Genomic DNA, 23133 nt, shown 5'->3' with positions numbered 1-23133 from the left:
ATGCTTTGATTTCTCATCATATTCTCTAATTCTGTTTGTCTATTTTCTAATTTCCCTAAAGTTTCATCCAATCTCTTATTCAAGGATTTTTCTATTCTATTTCCCATGTCCTCTATTTCCTGTAAAATACTGCCCGTTATTGACTTGTTCTCTACGTCCTTACTCGCCTTACCATTTTCTCCATCCTGGTCAAGTTCTAAGTTAGCTCTGTCCCTATCTACCCTACCATTTAATTCATCTAATCTTGTTTTAAATCTCTTATTTAACTTTTCTAATCTTTGATATATTTTCTTTTTATCATCCTCAATGTGTACAAACCTTTTCTCAATTTCCCTCATATCTTCTTCTCTTTTATCTTTTAATTTCTTTATCTCCGTAGTAACCTCTCCTCTAACCTGACTTTTAAGTTTACTCCTCTCACCTTTGTTTTTCTCAGCTTGTTCGCTTAGTTCAAGTCTGACCCCCACCTCCAAGTTCTTTAATTCTTTATCTAAAGTATTTAAGTCTTTATTTATCTCTACTCTCATAACCTCCGTTGTCTCTACTATTTTATTGTTTAACTCACCTCTCATCTGTTCCATGTCTTGTTTTAACTGCTCATTACTTCTTTGCATTTCCGTTCTTAGTTCCTCATAATTGTGTTTTAACTCCCTTTTTAATTCCTCACTATTCTGATCTATTTTATGATTTAGATCCCTCAATTCCTCATTATTTTTATCCATCTTTTCATTCAGACTATTCATCATAGTCCTCATGAATGCAATAAGACCTTCATCCCTATCAACTCCTACTGGACTACTGACTCTGCTAACCTCATTCTCATTTTCTAATGAATTTCTGTCATCTGTTGTCGACGCCTCATGTTCTACTGTATTAGGGGATGACCAACCTAAATACCCTGTATCTGCTGAGCTATGAAGATCTACTTCTACTGGTCCAAATATTGGTGCGGGCCCTTCATTATTTTGTTCGCCTTCCATTTTTATAGCCTATGTTTAATTTGAAAATTTTTGTTATTAATTTAGGCCTAATATTTGTTTTACTAGCCTACCAGGAAAATTTTACAAATTTATATTATAACTAGGCTGTGTTCAAAGTTATCAAACTTATAGGCTAACAATAATTTATCATACTTATTCTAGACACACACCTGAAAATACAATTATATAAAAAACAGTGATCTTCACTTGGTCTAAAATAGGCTACCACTAACCTACTTAAATTTAATTGTGGAAGTTCGAGCCCTCCAGTTGGTGCGCCATTTTGCTACGGATCCACTTTGGTCGCCATTCTGCTACGTTCCAGGTCCCACGTTTGTTGTGCCAATTTTCTCACGATCAGTTTTCCAAGTGTGCCGCCCCTCGTTGGTTGTGCTACCCGCTTCACGTCGGTATTTAAACAACAATCAAACCTCAATGTCTGTGGCGTTGTTTATATCACCAGCACTGGGTCTATATCTATCTCAGGTTTTTTAAATAGGTTGAATGATGGTTCAAAAGTCAATATTACTCCATTGAAAGTTCTGATCAATATGATTATTTACATCATGATAAAGTTCAAAAATATTCACTGTGTTTCATTAATCACCCTGACTCTAATAAGCCTTGAAAGTAATACTCTTCAAGTTAAAGTTTATTTTCTTACTTACCACATTTCTTTGTAGATGGGATAATCAATGAAAGACAAAGCAAATGACCTTGATGTCAATTTATTTTATGTTATACTGTCTAATTCTACTCACTTTGCTTTGATAATTTGTTCACTAACACAACATCCCATGCCTTATTACAACTTCAATGCACTATTGTACAGTTTCATATTAATTTCATCACTACTGTACCATGAGGATCTATACGAGTAGACGTCCTCGCTGCTTCAAGTCCAGACAGAGAAGAAGGATTCTCTCTCTAAAAACCACGCATAGCGGCCCAAACAATGTTCATCCCCTCTCCCGTTCAAATCAGCGTCTTCACGATTGTACAGTTTCATATTAATTTCATCACTACTGTACCATGAGGATCTATACGAGTAGACGTCCTCGCTGCTTCAAGTCCAGACAGAGAAGAAGGATTCTCTCTCTAAAAACCACGCATAGCGGCCCAAACAATGTTCATCCCCTCTCCCGTTCAAATCAGCGTCTTCACGATTGAATATAGTTTGATTCTTTTCTTATAATTGTCGAAATTTATCACGTTCACTATAATTGATCAATTTAAGTCTTTCTATTTTCTTTTATTATTTTTCTAAAGCTTTTTTATTTAAATTTTTAGCAACATGTGCTTTCTGACGTCATCAATACGCAAGTCATTTTATCCCACAATTGGCTTTTCTGCGTAATTTTATTTAGTACTTTTGTAAAACACGAATTTTGGTTATGTTTAACTCATTTTAATTAATTAAATTTGTTCCCGTATAAAGTTTAATATATTTTTCCGTTATTAATTAAATAAATCTCAATTCCGACAACATGTGATTCACTGACGTCACAGTCTGCCAATTCACTGATGTCACAGTCTGCCAATTCACTGTCGTCACAGTCTGCCAATTCCCCGCGAATATTCAAATGTCGTAATTTGACCTGTCACAAGCCATAGATTTGAATTAATTTTGCATGCAACTTCAGCAAAGCCTGTTATGACACGTGGTGTGGTGTACTTCTGTCTTCTTACTAACTTCAACGGGTTTTAAATTATTTCCAATTGCTCCAGAACTGTTCATTGAAACTAACTTTTATTATGTTTTAATGTAAATTTAAATTGAATATCTCTACAACAGAATTATAATAAAGATTTTCAAATATCTCATTTGTACCCACATTATATGTTTGGGAACATCAGCTCATCTAGCTAGTAGCTTGTTGTATACTAAGTATTGGGCTTATATGGATAAACAGAAAAGTGGGTAGACTGCAAAAAATTAAAGCCACAGAAATAAAGTCTGTTGTTGGTGAGAAAGGCAGGCCCCATGAAACCATTGATGCAACTAATCAGGTGTGATAAGTTATCTGTTGTGACTAAGTCTGATTACTTGAATTGTTATTAATATTTCTGTTAGTCAATAATTAAGTCAAAGATAAAAATGCTGCAAGTCTGTTATCTCACGTCACTTATTAAAGAACACATTAAAAACATTGTTACATATAATTTGTAAGGATCATTAATTTGTCCTCATTTATAACCCCCTGAGTATTGATCCTTAATTGAGTATTAAAAGTGAGTAATTCATAATCACGTTACAGAGTATGTTCTTAAACTAAATAAATATATATATATATATATATATATATATATATATATATATATTTAGTTTAAGAACATACTCTGTAACGTGATTATGAATTACTCACTTTTAATACTCAATTATATATATATATATAAAATAACCAGCCAAGGTGTTTTACACAGAGCTCACAGGATGGATGAGGTGAATAGTTATTAAGTTCTACTTGTTATGAACTAAATAAATTTAGCACATGGATATAGGCAAAACTAAATAGTAAATTAAAGTAAGAAAAAAAGAGTTGGTCTTTGTTGGTCTTGCGTTAATCTCTCTTATGTGTTAAGCTTGAGATTAAATATCTCATTCACTAAGGCATTAAACACTGCATAAGTTGTGTGGAATATAGGTGGAAAAAGTACTTGGTAGCAAATGTTCATGTCACTGCAGCTAATATTGTTTTACAAGTTTTAGTTTGATAAACTATGAGAGATTTACCTGAATCACAATAAAACTTTGTAGTAACATCATATTGCTATAAGTCAATAATATTTTTTGTTTGCAATTTAGTATAGTAAAATAACAAATATACGTTATAAAAACAGTAATATGTTATTACTCTTTGGCGCTATGTGAGTTTTTGTGTCATACGCCTACACGCTGTTACGACTTGCAAAAACTTCAATACAATTTTATCTTTAGAGATATTTATCACATTTTTACAGAAATACACTTTCGAATTTTTTGAAGATGGCCGTCATTTTCCAATATGGTGGCCAACTTTAAAATCTTTTATGGAACACCCTGTATTTTATGTTGTTTTTAGATTCTACTCTAAAAAATAAGACATTTTTGCTATTGAGAGTTTTTCAATATCTCTAATGGTTCAGGAGCTACGTGGATTGGAAGTTTTCATCATCAATGGCATGAACTCTTAAAGCACGTTTAATCAATGTTAGTTTTATGTGTCCTTTGGATTTTTTCTGTGGGGAGCCATAAAGGATAAGGCACGCCCCCTACAACTCCCGAAGACATGCGTGAAAGGATACGCAACGAGTGCAGCTTAATTGGCGAAGACATTTTAATCAGGGTACAAAGAGTGCATAGGCAACGACTCAGAAAGTGAATTGAGACAGAAGGGCGGCACTTCGAACATTTGATTTGAACTTGTAAAGTTACTAAGCTATTAGAACTGGTCCTTTGTTTTGGTATTGCTATTACAATAATAATTTTTTATATAATTTTTAAATGTGTTCAGTAAAATATGTATTCTTTAAATGAGTTTGTTTAACTGCGATCTATCTAAGTCGCTACTGAAATCTTTTTTTATCTCAATTGTTTTTTTTACTAAACATTTAGTTGAAAAGTTAAATGAATATCAAAGCAAAATGATTAATGCTCAGCATAAAATATGTCTAATATCAAAACACATACAAACTACACACATAACAAAACACTAACAACACATAAAACTAACATTGATTAAACATGCTTTAAGAGTTCATGCCACTGATGATGAAAACTTCCAGTCCACGTAGCTCCTGAACCATTAGAGATATTGAAAAACTCTCAATAGCAAAAATGTCTTATTTTTTGAGTAGAATCTAAAAAAAACATAAAATACATGGTGTTCCATAAAAGATTTTAAAGTTGGCCACCATATTGGAAAATAGCGGCCATCTTCAAAAAATTTGAGTGTTTTTTTGAGTGAAACTTAAAACTGAGAAAGTTCCAAATTTAAAGTGTGTACTAAGTCGTGTAATTAAAAGTTAGCTATTGGATCACTTTAAAAAACTCACCCGGTATATATATAGTATATTTATTTATTTATTATGCGATTACTTATTTTTGAATCATGCATAATCAGTAGTCACATTTTGATTAATAACCATACAAATAAATAATTAAATGTTTTTTACATTATTACATTGAACAAACATACAACTTTATGTAGTTAGTGACAGAGATCTGTATCTCCTGTACATATTTGTTGGAAACAAACTGCATATTCATTACTAAAAGCTTAAAATTGTTTGTACAGTTTTGTATCTGAATAATTGTGTGTTTTGTTTGTAGGGTAGTATTTCTCATCACATTGTTATATTTCATGTCCTATTTTGTACTAAGAAATTTTTGATGTAATTTTACGTAGTTTTCTTTATTTTACAAAAAATGTATATAAAACTGTCTGTCTTGAGAATTTCTTTAAGCATTTTTTAATAACTGCCTATTTTTGCTATAATGTTTATCTGCTGCTTGTTTATGTCTTTCTACCAAATCTTTTCACAAGCTTATGTCATATGTCTTGTGTCTGCTGTTAATCAAACTAATTGTATGCATTCTTTTCCAGCAAGCTACATCTCCGTATCCCGCATCAAACTTCCAGCCTTATCCTACTCAACCTCATTCAGCTCAACCTTATCCACCTCAACCGTATCCCGCTCAACCTTATCCCACTCAGCCTTATCCTACACAAAATCCATCACCCTACCCAACTCAAAATTCACAAGTTTATCCAGGTACCCAGCCTTACAAAAAACCATCCGTATTAGAACAAGCAGGAATGGCTGTTGCTGGCACAGTAATAGGCAACAAAATATTAGGCAAAGTAAGTAACTGAGGAACGCTTGCTTCAAGCGTAACATTCCCATCCTTTAGAGAACTGTAATTGTAGGAGTGCATGCTGGCTTTTTGGTTTGATATTAATTGTTGTTTTTGGCTCATACAACTTTACTGATAACAAAATTTGAGTTTGTGATTATAAAATCACCCTTTGGTACATTCGGAAAATGGTAGACTATTTTAATGTCTTGATAGACGTTGGAGGTAGCCTTTGGAACAACATTTTTGATACGTAAAAAAAATTGAATATATCATCATTTAAACTGTTACAGTAACTTTACTTAGCTTTGTTACTCCTCTCCACTTCGTTAAGTTTTCACTGTGGCCCTTATCCCTGCAAGAAATACAAAGTAAAATTATGTATATCATACCTTGGTGTTGTACTATTTGTACATAACAATGAGGTAAAATTAATGTTTTGAATGTATCCAAATTTCGTTTTATAACATGCTGTTTTATTATAATGTATTTCTAAATCACAGTCATTCTAAAAATATGGAAAAATGTGTTAAACAATGTGTTTAGGCTTTCAAGTTTAAAATAACATGTATTTACGGTTTACAAATGAACGCTGTTAATAAATTTTAGTAGTTTTAGGATGTATATGATCATATTTTTCTACCTGATACAATATCTTTTTGCTTAGCATGATTTTAATTAAACTTTCTTTTTATCCAATATATTCACTTATAGCACGGCTACCATTTTAGGATGGATGAACATGATTATTTTACTATATTTTTCTATCCGATACAATATTTTTTTGCTTAGCATGATTTTAATTAAACTTTCTTTTTATCCAATATATTCACTTATAGCACGGCTACCATTTTAGGGTGGATTATGGATGGACATGATTATTGTTCTAGAAGTTTTGGAAACATATTTTTCTGTCAATAGTTGTATACATATTTACGATTTCTTTAATATAAAACAGTAATACTTTTATGTGTGTATGACATCTAATACTTTTCAAAAACTATAATATGCTTAGATGTTTTCCTAACATAAAAACTAGATGACCATAAATTTTCATAAGAAGCATATAAAATTAATGAAAATTGCGTACCAGTTTGGGGAAAATAATTGTTAGTTGTAGTTTAAAATTATGGTGATGAAGATATACTGACAATTTAAAAGAATGTTCTGTACAAGTGTTGTTGATAAAAGCATATAAATAAACTTCTTACTGCCGTTAGATTGTTTATTTTTGTAGTATTGAAATTTTATGCAATATTTAGTTATTATCTTCTAATATTACAGAGACAAAAAAACAATCTGTGGACACAACAATTGGAACAAATCACAATGATTAAGGTGTTTAACAAAAATTTCTACCTCTTTTTGTAGCTGAGATATTTATTTAATTTGAGAATAATGAAGCGATAAAATAAAATTTTGTACTTTGGTATTATTTGGAGGCCACTCTGTCTTATGTACTATTTGTTACCAAGCGATATAAGTAGGTTTAGATTAGGATGATATTAGTAGTACCAAAGAAAGTTTATGAGAGCTCACGTAATCTGAGCTTGAATTTGAGTACTGTCTAGAGGAATGTTTTCCTTTTTTTGCAAGCATTGCAGGGCTGCTGAAGCCTGCACTGATAGCCAGGGGCATTTTCGATCGGTACTTTCCTGACCTCAGATAACATGCCAGATCATCCTTCTGTTAGTTTGCTTTTAAATGTTTTTGAATTGATTAAATGTTTATATTTTTGAGGTAACTTATTGTATAGTTTTTTTGCCGTGTATATTAGAGTTTTTTCTGCTAGGCGCAGTCACTGTATAGGATATTGAAAATTGGCTTTAAATCTTTTATTGTAATTATGATCAATTGAGCCTACAGACAAGTTTAGCCAGTCCTCCACTATACCGCAGACATGTTTTACGTCTTTGCTGGTGTTGGTTGTGTGATTATACTGCTTCGTTTGTTGCTATGTCGATCAATAATCCCACCGATTTTAAAGTACACTGTGGTATTATTATTTTAAACAGGTTTAAATTTTCCCTGCTGAATTTTAAGGCAGCTTATTGAAGCTGTAATGAATAAAGGAGATTTACGTGAATGGTGTAGGCTTTTTAATGAAGAAAGGACAAATTTCCATTTTAAAGAAAAATCTGGGCAGTATATTGTAAAATTACTATAGTTCTTTATAAATGCTCTACAGACGATTATTTTTATAAAGATTCATTTTGGTATGACAATCTTGTAAAACCTTTAATAATTTGGAATGTTTCTATCTATACAAGCACATTCTGTGATTGTATAAATTTATTTAAATAATTTTCTATTCTATAGCTTAATAACAATGCATAATACTTAGTGTGAAGTGAAAGATTTTTACTCTTTATAAATGACTACTGTATTGTAATATTTAACATTTGTAAATGTTTTAAACTAAGATTGCTTTCTTTGTTGTGATTTAACACCATCATCACTTTTTGTCATTAAAGACTCCATTATTATCATTGTATGTTATTGTTATTATCCTTTTTGGCTGGGCTCTGTTTGCTGCTTAAATGCTACTTGTGTTAGTTGCTAACCATTCACTTCTAACAGTGATAATGCAATTGATTTATCTTTCTCAATTACTATATAAACTCATAGTCATTTCCCAATTTCATAGTCATGTACTCTAGACTATGAGCAAAAAACTTTCAGTGCATCCTTTGTCTTTATGAAGGTGATTCTGAATACAGGTCTAAATGTACAATTTATTAAAATCAATCGTAGTTGTGTTAGAATTTGTGCTAAGAGAAGAAAGAGCTCCTTGACACCCTCAAAGAGTCTGTTGTCTTCGGCTCCATCTATTGTGGCAAACCTTCTCTCAGGTGAAAAACAGACACTTTCCTCTTTGATTCACAAATAAGCATCTCCATTCTGTCTACAATATTCTGCATCATCTGTTGAATTAGTTTTGTAATTACAACTACAAAACTAATTGTTTTGTGAATATTATTTCTATTGCAGGTAGGAGGCCACCATGGCGGGGGCATGATGGGACCAATGATGGCGGGGGGCCTGGCAGGAGCTGCCCTAACAGGCCATCTCAGTCCTGTAAGTCCTTGGGAAAATACTTATTTTATAAATTAAGGTTATTGGGTGTGTAGGAGAGAGGGAAGGTTTAAACGTGATTGTAAAAGAAAGATGGTTCTTAAAGTTACAATTATTGTTTGGGGTAAAATGCATGAAACAAATGTTGGATAAAAGTAAAAAGGAGATCCGACTGTTAGGACTTCAAGTACTCTAATCAATGTATGGATAGAATCTGAGCTATTGAGACGATCCAGGAATTTTGGGATAGGAAGCATTGAGTTGATTATTTGGTGTTAGTTTATCTCCTTTTTCTACACAAACACATATTGAACTATGTAACCTTACTTATGGAGTGACATTAAATTATCATATTGGTGGCATACCTTTTGATATATGTATTGTTCCCTCACTGCCGATCTCCTAGGCTTGCAGCAGTATATGTAAAGACTTAAAGTTTGAGGCATTAAACTATGTTGCGGACAAATTGTAAAAAATATTTCATAACTTAGTAATTTTGTTTTAATTTTTTTATTCTTATACAAAGAGTGTAATACTAATTTATCAGTTTCACTAGAGAAAACACACTTGATTTCTTTTCCTCCTCCAAACTTCAACAGTAAATTATTCTTTTTACAACTGTGTACTGCAGAGTCTGGTCCTTTCAGTGTTACAGAAATAAATTTTAGTAATCTGCCTTACTTTTAGTAATATATCATCTTTAATTGATTTTCACTATATAATTTTATTATTAATCAGGTAAATATAGCATTCAATACAATTGTTTAAAAACCCCCAACAAAAATAACTTTGGTGTTAATGATGGTTAACTTAAGTCTGCATACTGTACAAGTCCCTCATCTCTTAAGAATCTCTTCTCATATACTTCAAATAAAGTTTTGTGTAATGATTATTTAAAATCATGTAATTTTGTATTGTATTACAAAATTATTTCATGGAAATGTATTATTTACTGAAATAAATTATGTTTAGTTGGTTAGGATTTTGTTGTTTATCAGTTCACAATATTGTATAACATTTTCATAAACAGCATTGATAAATGTGTTACTTATGCAATTAATTGTTATAGATGTTGAAAATCAACAAATCAGCCTTTAGTTTGGCTTTTTTCTACTTAGCATAACACGAAAGATAATAAATTACAACTCAGAATGAATATTGACATTATAAAAGACTGTAAATAATACTGTAATAAAAGCTAATGAATAACTGACATTATGAAAGATGCGTTTGAGACAGTTTAGTTGTGTTCCTCCAGCATAAATAAGCTATTGGTTGTTTGATTAGCAATACCCTGTGTCTGAGACTGCTTCCACAGTGTTCACACTGTGTAACTTTGTTTTATTATTAGAGTCTTATAAAAAGTGTTGTTGAAATAGATTTAATAATTAAAAACTCAAGTAATACATTAAACAACTCCTTGTTAAAACATTTCTTTGACAGTGTCTCTGTATTAATCCCTTAACTGATGTGGGCGTTTATCTACATCTGCTACCGAGAATTGTGTAAGTAGAATTGAGGACGTATATATATATAGGCTACCCCTTGTGTTTCCCCGGTAAACACGAAGATTGTATCATCGTGCTTGATGTATGAAGTGATTCTGACGTTTTTATTTTTGTCTGTTGGCTTTGTGCCAACTAGCCCTTTATTATGGCCCTTGAATTTATTACCTGCTGTTTTCTTAGTGTAGTTGTTTCTGTGTATTATGGCTTTTATTATAATATTAGAAATATATATTATATTATTGGCCAGTTAGTGTTAATAAACCTCCCCCTCCCCCATACAGTAACCCTACACTCTCATAATACCAGATCTGCAAATCTAATTGATGTGAGATACACTAGGTTAAGCAAGTCTTAACATAGCTTTGTCTACATTGGTACAAATCTTTTTAATAAGTTACCTCATAATGCCACAAAAGTGTGCGCTAAGAAACTTTAAAAATGTTTTGGTTAAGTGGCTGAAAATGAAACCTTTTATTCAGTTAAATAGGTGTACCTAAATGATTTTAATGATATTGAATTTTAAACTCAATTGAAATAGGGAGTTTCAATCTAGTTATAAGCAAAATTTTAAACTAGTTTTAAGGAAATTTTAATCTAGTTATAAGAAACTACTTATAATGAATATGACAACATGATGTAGCCTAATTTATGCCAATCCTGTGACATTGTTAATGCTTAATAATGTGGGACAACAATAAACATTCTTGATTTTTTAACCCCCAAAATGTTTGTAAATATAGAATTTTATAACTTAAGGACAATTCTTATGATTATATAATGCCTCTATCATAAGTTAAAAGAATATATGATTTTAAAAATTAAATAGTACATGAGGATATTATTTGTAACCAAAAAATACCCAGCCAAGGCAGAGTAAAGGTCTGAAGTAAGCCAGCACTTTGAGGTTAAACAGATTACAACAAAATTGGATAAAAACTCACTTTTTAGGCACAACCATAGTAGAAGAACCATAAATGAACAATTAATTTATTATTTTTATAATTCCAAATAAAACAGCTTTAGTTATGTTGCAACTCCAAAAGCTGAATTTTTGTGCATATAAATATTTTTCAGAAAAAGATGATGAAGAAGGAGAAGAAAGCTCACAAGAAAGCCTTGAAGTATGGATTGCCATTGGCAGCTGCCGGGGTGGGTGCGTATGCATTACACAAAATTGGTCGGCACGGGTCATCCAGCAGTTCCAGTAGTAGTAGTAGTTCCTCCAGTAGTGGAAGTGAGGAAGAATAAACCTAGCCGTCCTGTTCTTCTCCAGCTGATTTCAACTTTATATGTATTCCTTTCAGTCAATAGTTCACGTCATTAGTAACTAAATTCTAATCAGTCCAGTTAGTTATTGTGCTATGTTGTTATTTCAAATTTGTATAATCGTGGTAAGATAATGTGTTCTATGTACAAATATTAACATAATATGAAAAAAATGTAATGTGAAAAGTTTTTTATGCTCATGGATAAAAAACTACAGAAGTAAAGTTTATGGAGGAGATCAAGTATTATAGTATGGATTTGTAACATGTCCATTGTTATACGCTTTTAATAGCTTCCAATCGAATTTATTGCTGTTTAACAGTCTTAATGCTTAATAATGTGGTTATAGGTTATGTAAAAATCGTGTATTTTAATAAGTGTTGAAGTGATAATTATTGTTCTGTAAATAGTAAAATGTAGTGCCTATCTGTATATGAAACAAGGAATATTAACACCAAAAATGTAGGAGTAAGGTAAAATTGTTGCAGTATTAATAATACAGTAATAATATTATAACAAAATATTAAATAATTTATATTTATGTAATATTTTATTCCTCATTCAATAATGTTTATAAATACAGATTTAAAAGGTTATTTTACATTTGAGAACATGACTTTTTATGTTTACATTATGTTTCCTTTTTTATGTTAAACACTCACTCTAAAAAATCTGTTTCTAATATATCTATAAAATATGAGTAAGACAATTAAATATATAATGATAAATAAATAGTTATGGTAATGAAGAAAATAATTGGCAAACTAAACAATGAAGATTGCTCTGAAATAATGAGATTTTTAAAATGTTTCCTTACTTTTCCTTTTTACATTTATTCCATTTCACTGACTTCTTTCATTAAATAACAGGGTAGTAATGAACTTTATCAGTAATAACATTAAAACCCATTCTTTTCAGGCCAACAGAGGCTACTTTTGGAATCAGACGATCAACTCAATACTGTATGAATAAACAGGCTGTAGAACTAAATCAAACTACAAGTTTTAATGGATAATATTTTGACATTATAAAAAATTTTTTCTTATGAATTATCACTTTGGATATGGGAGCCTTAAATGAATTAGGCTGTGAATATAATTCGATTTCTATGGGACAGTATCTCTTCTATGTAAGGAAAATACAACTATAGATTAAGCATTAAGTGTGATATATCATGGTTAATATTAACAAAATATAAGTGGTAAGTCTGCAGACATTAGCAATGGTAATAAAGATTGTACTTGTATTGCACTGTAGATGTATTCTGTGAGCATTAACAGACTCACTAGTGCCTAACCAGGTTCACATAGCAAAACCATAGTGAAGTTTGTCATGTAGATAATTACTTTCCTCTAGACTTTATGACCAGCCTGTTTTAGGTGATGCATGAATCCTACAGTAAAGTAAATGAACAAATATTCTGAGTACAAGTATACTACTACTTTTACAGATTTCTAAAATTTGAGATAGTGTTTTTTGCCAGTAAAATGAAGCAAGAGCAATGTTTTTTTATGAATAAATAACTAATGTATTTTTATTCCCTTAAAGGCTTTTAATGAGTTTTCTCAAGCACTGAATATTTATTGAAAAAGTCACTGATGAATTATCTTCTCATGCAGCCATGTCCTGATGAACTTCCTTCATTTATAAGTGATTGTCTACTTAGTGGCAAAATGGTGAACTAAGTATTAATAGATAGTTAGTTGCTATGCCTCTAGACGGTGTGGTCATGGTCTACTTCTGTTGAGCCTTTATAGATTTTATTATCCGAAGCTGACATTACAAGAACAGTGTTCATGAGATGTTGGTTAATGGCTTGCTTCAAATTGTTTCACACTGAAAAAAATGAAAAAGCATTTTCTGGGTTTGTTAGTATATACTTTATACAATATTTTGTATATGGTGTATATAATTTGGTTCTTTATAATATTTTGAAGGAATAATTGGCATTAATTGAGAAAACAATGAAAAAATAAATAGGGTTTCCAATGTACTTACTTAAAATTTAGATTTCCTTCCCCTCTTTTTTTCTTAAACATGTAATAAACAAAGCAAAAATATTACCACTTTTTTGTTAATTTCTTTAATTAAAACAATTTGTTAAAGGATTAACTAAGGCATTCCGGATTGGAGTAATTATGTTTTGTATAATAATTTCCATTTCATATTACATAATTTATATTACATATAATACTCTAATTAAATATTATTTTGCTTGTTAGCATCAACTGGACAGAAGTTTTACTTTGTAGTTGTGTTAGTTATAATCAGTAAGTCTATATTGTTTATTGATTTTAAGTTAGAAAGAATACTAATACCATCTGTAATGGATAATCAATTATAGCAGACAACAAATACTGACCATTGACCAGTCAGTGAGGTAAATCTATTACCTCTGATTGGTCAGTTGGTTCCTTATTCCTAAGAAACTACATCATTAGTTGCTGTATCAATTTTAAAGATTTTTAAATATAAATATTTCAATTCAAAATAAAAGGTAATGGCAAATAAAAAACTGCATTGTGAGCTTAATTCCTTGATTAGAAAGCATTTTCTAAACGACATAAACAAATATATCTAAATAATCTCAATCCAATCTTATCTAAGTAATTTGTACTTAATTTAACCAATAGTAAATTAAGCTGAGCAATTATTTACCTATTGAAAAATATTTTAAGAACAAGTTTTGTACAAATTTATTTGTTACGTTTCTTTTTTTGGTTTTATTACTTATTTGTAATGTAAGGCTATTCTACACAACCCAATAGCCAGATAAGTTCTGTGAGAGGTTTATTTTCAAATTTACCTAGCACTTGCATTGGTGCAGACTTTTAAGTCTGTGAGTTTAGTTTCAGTTACTCAGTTACAGGCCTAACGTAAACATTATAATATTAGTTTCTTGAATTTATGTAACGTGTAGATGTTTTCTCGTTTGATGTACTATCAGTTTTTTTACACCTCTCATTCAATGTATTTTCAAGTTCTTTGACCACTTCTGGAACATATATGTTCTTCCTATTCCCACTAAAAGGCAATTTCTGCAATATTATTGTTAATTTAAATGTCAACTTTACATTATTTGTGGTGAATGAACTGACAATTGGGTGCTAGTTAAATCTATCTAGCAGCTATCCCATTGTCATTGCCCTATCCTGTCATTGTGCTTCCTAAATTTACAATTTTGTCATATTCTGTGTATTGCAAGGTTTATATTTATTATTACAAATGTCTTCATGTAACATTTATCATTATTTACCCAAAGAAAACTTAAAGTTACTTACATATTTTTGCAATTTTTATAAGACTGGGTTTGCTGTAGTTACCTTAGCAGTTAGCTCTTCAATTGATCAATAATAGATATTTTTGTATAAGTAAATAATATATTACTATACTAAACATGTGAGTTTTTGTTCCTCCTTAACAGCTACGGATGTGGTTGTAGACATACAATGCTTCAGAACAAAGTTACTGGGAAACTCTAGCACTAAATTGAAGTAATGTATTCTTGCTTTAGTACTGATAGTCATTGTATCCTAATGTAATACTGTATAAAGTCTGTACAGTAAAGAATAACCCAAGATTTGTATGGTCATGATTTCCTAAGCAGAACTTTAAATAAAACAAAAGCACTCATAAAACAGAAGTATAGAAAGTTATGGGGTTCTTTCTCTGATTCTTACTGATTTGTAAACATCTAATGAAAAGCGCCAGGTAAAGATTTTTTGTTGTAATTTATATTGGATATGGAAATAAAATCCATTCAGACTATATGAAGTCCAAAAACCACTAGATTTGAAAAAAGCTCATTACCTATGATCTGTACATTATATTTTGTCATTAGACTGGTAAATTATTAACTGGTGATTGTTCAGAGTAATTACTCACCAATGTAGATATTAAACTTCCAAATCAACACAAAAATGTGATGAGAGACGCGTGGAGTATTAAATCCTTCTACTTCAACAACGTAAACAATGTGTTAGTGTGCCCGACCCCTCATAATTCTCGCTGAAGTTTTATACAAAATTTCAAATCGTTAAGATATCATGTGGAGAAATTTGGCCAGCCCCCCGAGAGACAGGATTTATTAACACTCAGTCAAACCTGTTGAAGGACATGGACTATTGTCAAACTCGGCCTTGCCTATGTATAAATGAGGTTTTATGCAAACTTTAAAGTACATAGCTTAATATGTTGTTGAGATATTTCCCTGAGTAACAAATTTCATTAACGCAAAAGAGCAAGAGCATATTCAATGGAATGGCTGCACCATCCTCATTGTTGATCGTACTTATGTAAAAATGAAAATTCATGCAAAATTTAATGTCTATAGCTCAATTTGTTCCTGTCATCCTATGGGCATAGAGAGAGGGAAAGGAATTAAATTCAAAGTCCCCCTGAGTAATATGCTTTGCTACTAGCTAACAGTTAATGACTTGTAAATATCTCTATTAAATCCTCAAACTGTTCAAAAGTATTTTGTCATTGAACATTATGTTAATATCCCCACAGTCGTAGGGTTTTTGTAATGTCCACTACTAATATTGTTTTTTTTTTTTATACAATTCATCAATATAAAATATAAATAAAAACTTGTTAAATACCAGAGACACGTAATTGACGTGTTGCCAGTCAGCCATTTTGAGTGATAACTAAATGAAATCTGATGTTTTAAATGTTGTGATTATTAACTGTAATTATTTATCAGCTGAGAATTAGCAAAGCCTACTACTCAAGGGGCTGGTAAAATTCAGTCATTTAAATAATTTTTGTCTGTCTGTCCATACGATGTCTGAGAACAAACTTACCTATACAGACTGCACAAAGCTTCATTTCTATAGTAGTAACATTAAGTTATGTTGCAATTCATGAGATTTGAATGAGCATTAGTGGTTACAATGGTCTTGTCAGTAACCATGATGGCATTGAGAATATTACTTAAAAAATAAATTGGTAAACCAAACTGAGTATAATCATATAGAATTCTAATATGACTGTGACATGTAGTTGTAAACTTGATATCTTGCATACAAACTTAGTGAAGCCTGTTACATAACACTTGGTGTGACATACCATACGCCTACATTGTATAATATTAAAAATCAGTGGAAAATGAGTACATGATAAGTTAATAAAGGACGACGGTAATTAGAAAAACATTAAATGAAGATGTTTGTCGGAAGCTTCCCAATTATAAAATTGGTCATTCTTGAACAATTGATGTAATTGTTATACTTGTGAACTGGCTGAAAATACATGTTTTTATAGTTAACAAACATATCATGCTAGGAATACGAGGATAGAAAATACTGACCTCAATGAAAAAACTAAACTTAATTGAGAGACAATATTTACGTAGCCAGATGTTCTCAAGTAATAACTCCTAATTATCCCAGAGTATAATCATTCTTGGGAACTGATAATTTATGAACTAAATGCAATAGTGACATAATAAATTTCAATTTATTATACTTTAAAAATAGTGACATTTTTATACAGGTACATAGGTAGTAAAATATGAATCGCTAAACACATATGGTCAAAATGTTTCCAGATATATTTCATTGAATACTTGGAATATGTATTTTAATGTAATAAATAAAGTAACAACTAGAGAAGTCTGCAGTAAATGTAATAGAGTGAGTAAGAAAGCCAAGATTTATACTCTGGGGATTACCGGCCAGCAATAGACAGAGATGGTGGGAGATGATTTAAGCTGCTGTATGAGTGCAAAAGCTACAGTACTGAGAAATGTGGTTTATGTTCACTGAGGCAACTTAACATCCATGTAGTAGCTGATCGGAAACTGGCAGACAGATGTGGCAGAAAATATATGTCTTCCTGTAAAAGATGTGTGGTTTATGTGATATACTATCGCAATCGGTGTACCATTTCTTACACAGTCACAAAATATTCTTTTACTGTTTTGGCTTCTTTTTACAGCATACAAAATTCAGAGTGTCAACCAATCTGAATAACCTGGAATAGTAGAAGAATTTTGTAAAAACACCAATGAAAATAATTGAAATTTTCTCAGATCAACACAAACAAACATTTATTTCTATGAGTTTTTAATGTTTTTCAATGCAGTTTGTATTAAGTATACAATTTGTCCTAAAAGTGCTTAGCAGATGTGTTCATGATCAATTTTATGTGTAATCCTGTGGTGGAATAGAGATTACACAGGTACATTCTTTTAAATTTATTTGATTTTTCAAGAAATATGGAGTTAGTAATTGTAGCTCCAAAGAGAAATATTTATTGTTTCATAAAAAACGAATAAAATTTCACATTTTTTCCTTTATCTTTAATAGTTGAATATAAAGAGTCTGCAGCTCTACTTATCCTTAAGTTGCGATCATTTTATGGAATGTTTAGGTGCAAGGACTATCATGCTAAATCATATTGACATGATTATGCATGTTGATCCAGTGATAATCAGAACTGAATTTGAAGACTATCTTTCCCTTTCGAACCCTGCTTTTACCTCACTCGACTTCTATCCGGTGTCTAAGGATTTTCTGGTATGGGTAACCACTCCTGTTTCCTTCACAATCCTTCCATTGTCAAAAATAAACTTTAAACAAAGAGTAACCACTCCTATCGAACTCCTATTGAACTTAAATGTTACAGGGGAGTGAAGAATGTGACATGGAAGAGTAACTACTTTACAGCAGTGTAACATCCAACTAGTCTCAACTTGTTGTGGATTCTCCTCTCCACCCTTCAGTTGAATGTTAAACTGCTGTAAAGTAGTTACTCTTCCACATCACATCTGTCACTTCCTCTAGTTGACTTTTATCTTTAATACTGTTTATTCTGTATTTGTTCTATTTAATGTATGTAGTAGTCCAACTGGAGGGTGGAGAGGAGAGCTTAAATACAAGTTAAGACCAGTTGAATGTTAAACAGTATTACGGAAAAAAATCAACTAGAGGGAGTGAGGGATGTGATGTGGAAGAGCAACTACTTTACAGCAGTTTAGCGATCAACTAGTCTCAACTTGTTGTGGGATCTCCACTCCACCCTCCAGCTGGGCTACTCCCTGAGGTCAGATCAACAAACTACGGCTCAACTTCGCACTTTCCTGAATTAGAATTTATAGCAGTGACCGACTAACTTCAACCATTTCCATTTGCAGGTCCACTTCTGTCATGTTTCTAAGGATTTATCTGTTTTCAGCTTTGCACATAATCCTAAGTGAAACTACATACTCAAACCCGCTTTAGTACATTCCCATGTTATATTGGTAATTTTGATTTTACAATGCGTTTTGATAATACAAGGAGTGTTATCATGTCTATGGAGGTAATTAATTTAAATACAATTGGTTGATTGTTTTTAAAACGAATCTTTAGAAGTTTAATGAAATGAACTAAAGTTACATTAAAGTACACCGAAATTATTTTGAGAAGTATCGGGTGCCACACGGGGGAACAAAGAATTTTAAATGTTTCAATTCCATCTGTAAATATACAGCACGCTTTAAAACATCTTAATGATCCTGAGTACATGTTCCATATGTCAAAATCACATAACGATCTAAGCAGTAGTTGCATATTTGTGTTTACTTTAAAATCACTCCTTTTAAACAGTAACTTATAAATTCCATTCTCATTTTCCGCACATATTTGTATTATTAGGGTCTTATCTTAGTGGTAAACACAAATAGCTATAAAAATAAATTTGAAAAATTTCAGTTATTACTACTAAATATTTTAGGAGAAGATAAGTGCGGATAAAGTTTTCTCAAACTATATAAATACAATGAAGTGCGAAGTCAGACATCAGAAGTTTTTATGATTTACCATGGAAACAGTAAGTTGAAATTGGATATGTAACAAATTTTGATCTAGAACGAGATTTGTAGAAACATCCATGAATGAAATCTTGGGCAAAGAGAGAGGGAGAGGAATTAAATTCCAAGCCCCCCTGAGTAATATGCTTTGCTACTAGCTAACAGTTAATGACCTGTAAATATCTGTATAAAATCCTCAAACTGTTCAAAAGTATTTTGTCATTGAACATTATGTTAATATTCCCACAGTCGTAGGGTTTTTTGTAATGTCCACTGCTAATATTGTTTTTTTTATACAGTTCATCAATATAAAAACTAGTTAAATACCTGAGACACATAATTGACGTGTTGCCAGTCAGCCATCTTGAGTGATTACTAAATGAAATCTGATGTTTTAAATGTTTGATTATTAATTGTAATTATTTATCGGCTGAGAATTAGCAAAGCCTACTTACTACTCAAGGGGCTGGAAAAATTCAGTCATTTAAATAATTTTTGCCTGTTTGTTCATACAATGTCCTCGAGAACAAACTGGCCTGTGCAGACTTTGCACAAAGCTTCATCTCTATAGTAGTTAGCATTAAGTTATGTTGCAATTCATGAGATTTGAATGAGCATTAGTGGTTTACAATGGTCTTGTCAGTAACCATGATGGCATTGAGAATATTACTTAAAAAATAAATTGGTAAACAACTGAGTATAATCATATAGAATTCTAATATGACTGTGACATGTAGTTGTAAACTTGATATCTTGAATACAAACTTAGTGAAGCCTGTTACATAACACTTGGTGTGACATACCATACGCCTACATTGTATAGTATTAAAAACTAGTGGAGAATGAGTGTACATGTTAAGTTAATAAATGACGACAGTAATTAGAAAAAATATTAAATGAAGATGTTTGTCGGAAGCTTCCCAATTATAAAATTGGCCATTCTTGAACAACTGATTTAATTGTTACTAGCTGACCCGACAGACTTCGTCCTGTCAAAAAGATTTGTAATGTGGCAGTTTTTTTGCCTACGTATTTAAAAAATTCTCCTGAAACAGAACCGTCACCCTGGTGATAGGGCGTTGTGAATAAAAAATAATTAAATAAAAACATATATAAGGATTTAAAAGTAAGTAATCGCTTTATTGTTAATCATGTGAATCATAATTATTATTATTATCATTGTAGTGCTTTGTGGTATACGATGTTTTTTTGTTTGATTACCTGGCGCATAGATAAACAAAATCTGATGGTTTTCCAACACGGGAACAGGCAACAATAGACAATAGACAATAGACAAATTCTTTATTAACATAACATCGAGAAATGCAATGGCGTCAATTTTATATAGGTATTTTCCTTCAGTGAATGTGTTCTTCATTCTTCCTCCAGTCCAGGAACTCATCAATGGAGTAAAATGGTCGGTCGATGAGCCAGTTGGTCAGGGCTGTCTTCAACTTCTTCACGTTCAGCATCTTTAGATCTTCTGGTAGGAGGTTAAAGAGTTTCCTCCCCATATAGGATGGTTTCCTCTCATATGATGCAGTGTGATGTAGAGGGAGGTGAAAGTTTGATGCATGACGAGTGTTGTGTGTGTGTGTATATCAAGGCCTCGTTGAAGCTGTTCGATCGTTACATACAATATGACTTCTTTTATGTATAGGCCGATGATTGTTAAACACATTTGTAGTTTTGAAGACCTTTCTGCAGCTCTCCCTTGGGCCAAGGCCGGCCATAATCCTGATTGCTCTCTTCTGGAGAAGTAGAATTCGATTAAGGTTTCCTGCTGTTGTGCCTCCCCAAACTGCAAGGCCATATCGTAAGTGAGACTCGAACAATGCATGGTAGGCAGTTTTTTTGTTGTGGCATCGTCACTGACGAGGTTTACTCTTTTTAAAATGTACAAGCAGGAGTTCAATTTTTTTGGAGAGTGCGTCAACATGATTGTTCCAGGATAGTGCATTGTCGATAGTCATTCCTAGGAATTTGGTCTGGCTTTCCATTGATACTTCTGGTAGTTCTGGGACTTCCTCCTGTCTTCTCCCAAAAAGCTAATTGTTTGGTTTTTTCAGCGTTTACAACTAAGTCGTTTTCATGACAGTATTGATATGCCTTATTCAGTGCTATGTAAGAGTTGATGGCCACATTGTTTGGTGATGACTCGGAGACTAGAAGTGTCGTATCATCAGCGTACATTAGGGGAGTACAGTGCATTCCTAGATATTGTGGCATGTCATTTGTCAGGAGAATGAATAGGACTGGTCCCAATACCGACCCCTGAGGTACACCCCTTGTAATGGGTAAAGGGTCTGATCTTACTTCTTGGCGTATGTTTTTTTGTGTGTCTTGAATGTCAACAACCTGACTTCTTCCTTCCAAATAACTCTTGAACCATGCGTGGGCTTGGCCTTTCACATCAAGCTGTTCAAGTTTGTTGAGGATCAGTTCGTGTCCCAAGCAATCAAAAGCTTTGCTGAAATCCAGCATAATTCCAGTAACCAGATTTTTTTCTTCCAAGCTATCAATGATGAATTCCGCAAGTTTGATTATGGCAGATGTTGTGGATCTTCCCTTGATGAAGCCATGTTGGCTTTCTGTTAACAGGCTGTTATGTTCACAGTGGTCCATTAGTCTTTTTAAAAACTATTTTCTCAATTACTTTGGAGAAGGTTGAGATTAACGATATGGGTCTGTAGTTTTTGGCTTCAGTCTGGTTTCCACTTTTTAGCTTGGGGTATACTTTACTTTGTTTAAGTGCGGCTGGAAAGTGGCCATAAGCGAGGGATAAGTTTGTTACTTTGACTAGTGGTGGAGTTAAAGCTACAATTGACCATGTGAGAAACATGGGTTTTCTAGATTAATACCACAAACACTTAATGATTGCCCCTGGGACTTGTTTATAGTCAAAGCAAAAGCAAGCCGCACTGGAAACTGTAGTCGTTTTAAACTCAAATGGCACATCAGTCGGAATCATTGGGATGCGCGGTATGAGAACATCCTCTCCTTTATACTTTCCTTTGAGTATAGTTGCTTCTATCACATTGTTTAGTAAATTTTTTATCGCTAACCGTGTACCGTTTGCAAAGACGCGGTTGGTTGATATTTCGCAACATTATAACCACCGATCCAACCTTTAATTGAAGATTGTGAGGTGGCAATCCTGGCAAATCCAGCGAGTTTAAAAATTCCGGTGGATAGTTGACTACATCATCTTGATTAGTAGCCGAATCAACTGATTTATATATCCTCAATTCGCCTGTAATTTGTTCTTGAATTTTGAAAATTTAATTCATTTACATCTATGTTTTTTGCAGCCAGTATAGCTCGTTCGCTCAACCAATCATGGGTTTCTGTAATTTTTGAGAAACATCTGGAAACACCTTCTGAATAAGTTCATCTTTTGATCGAGTTAACTGACAAAAACTTTTGAGGAAAGTTAATGCAGCCAGTCAACATGTCTATAGGAAATTTGCCATTACCAATGTCAATGAGTTGTTTAGAGAATATGTTTCCAGATTGGTCATTTTGCAACTCGACACGCATATTCTTGCTTAAATGAAGTACTTTGACATGTTTCCACAAATTGGAGGACTTTAGACATGCATTGAGTTCATCAGCTGGCGTTGATCGTGGAATCACTGGCAATGTTTGACGAAAATCTCCTGCTAATAA

The 23133-nt window shown here is 32.2% G+C and overlaps 1 protein-coding gene and 1 pseudogene across 2 annotated transcripts in view; one reads left to right on the top strand and one right to left on the bottom strand.

Moving 5' to 3' along the window:
- The window catches only part of LOC124352994 (galectin-9-like), a 29564-nt gene extending 14502 nt beyond the window's left edge, over positions 1-15062 (top strand). Inside the window, exons 5-7 of one of the 2 annotated variants that reach the window (XM_046802771.1) lie at positions 5567-5824; positions 8809-8895; positions 11475-15062. In XM_046802771.1, coding sequence (XP_046658727.1) covers positions 5567-5824; positions 8809-8895; positions 11475-11648 — 519 coding nt within the window. In that variant the 3' untranslated portion in view covers positions 11649-15062. The remainder of the gene's footprint in view (positions 1-5566; positions 5825-8808; positions 8896-11474) is intronic. The other variant, XM_046802772.1, reaches the window with a different exon arrangement.
- The window catches only part of LOC124354483, a 395581-nt pseudogene that overhangs the window by 303076 nt on the left and 69372 nt on the right, over positions 1-23133 (bottom strand).

This window comes from Homalodisca vitripennis, chromosome 1 (genome assembly GCF_021130785.1).
Source record: "Homalodisca vitripennis isolate AUS2020 chromosome 1, UT_GWSS_2.1, whole genome shotgun sequence".
Classification (NCBI taxonomy): Eukaryota; Metazoa; Arthropoda; class Insecta; order Hemiptera; family Cicadellidae; genus Homalodisca; species Homalodisca vitripennis.
Note: the sequence above shows the minus strand (reverse complement) of the source record. Positions and strands in the feature narration are given on the sequence as shown.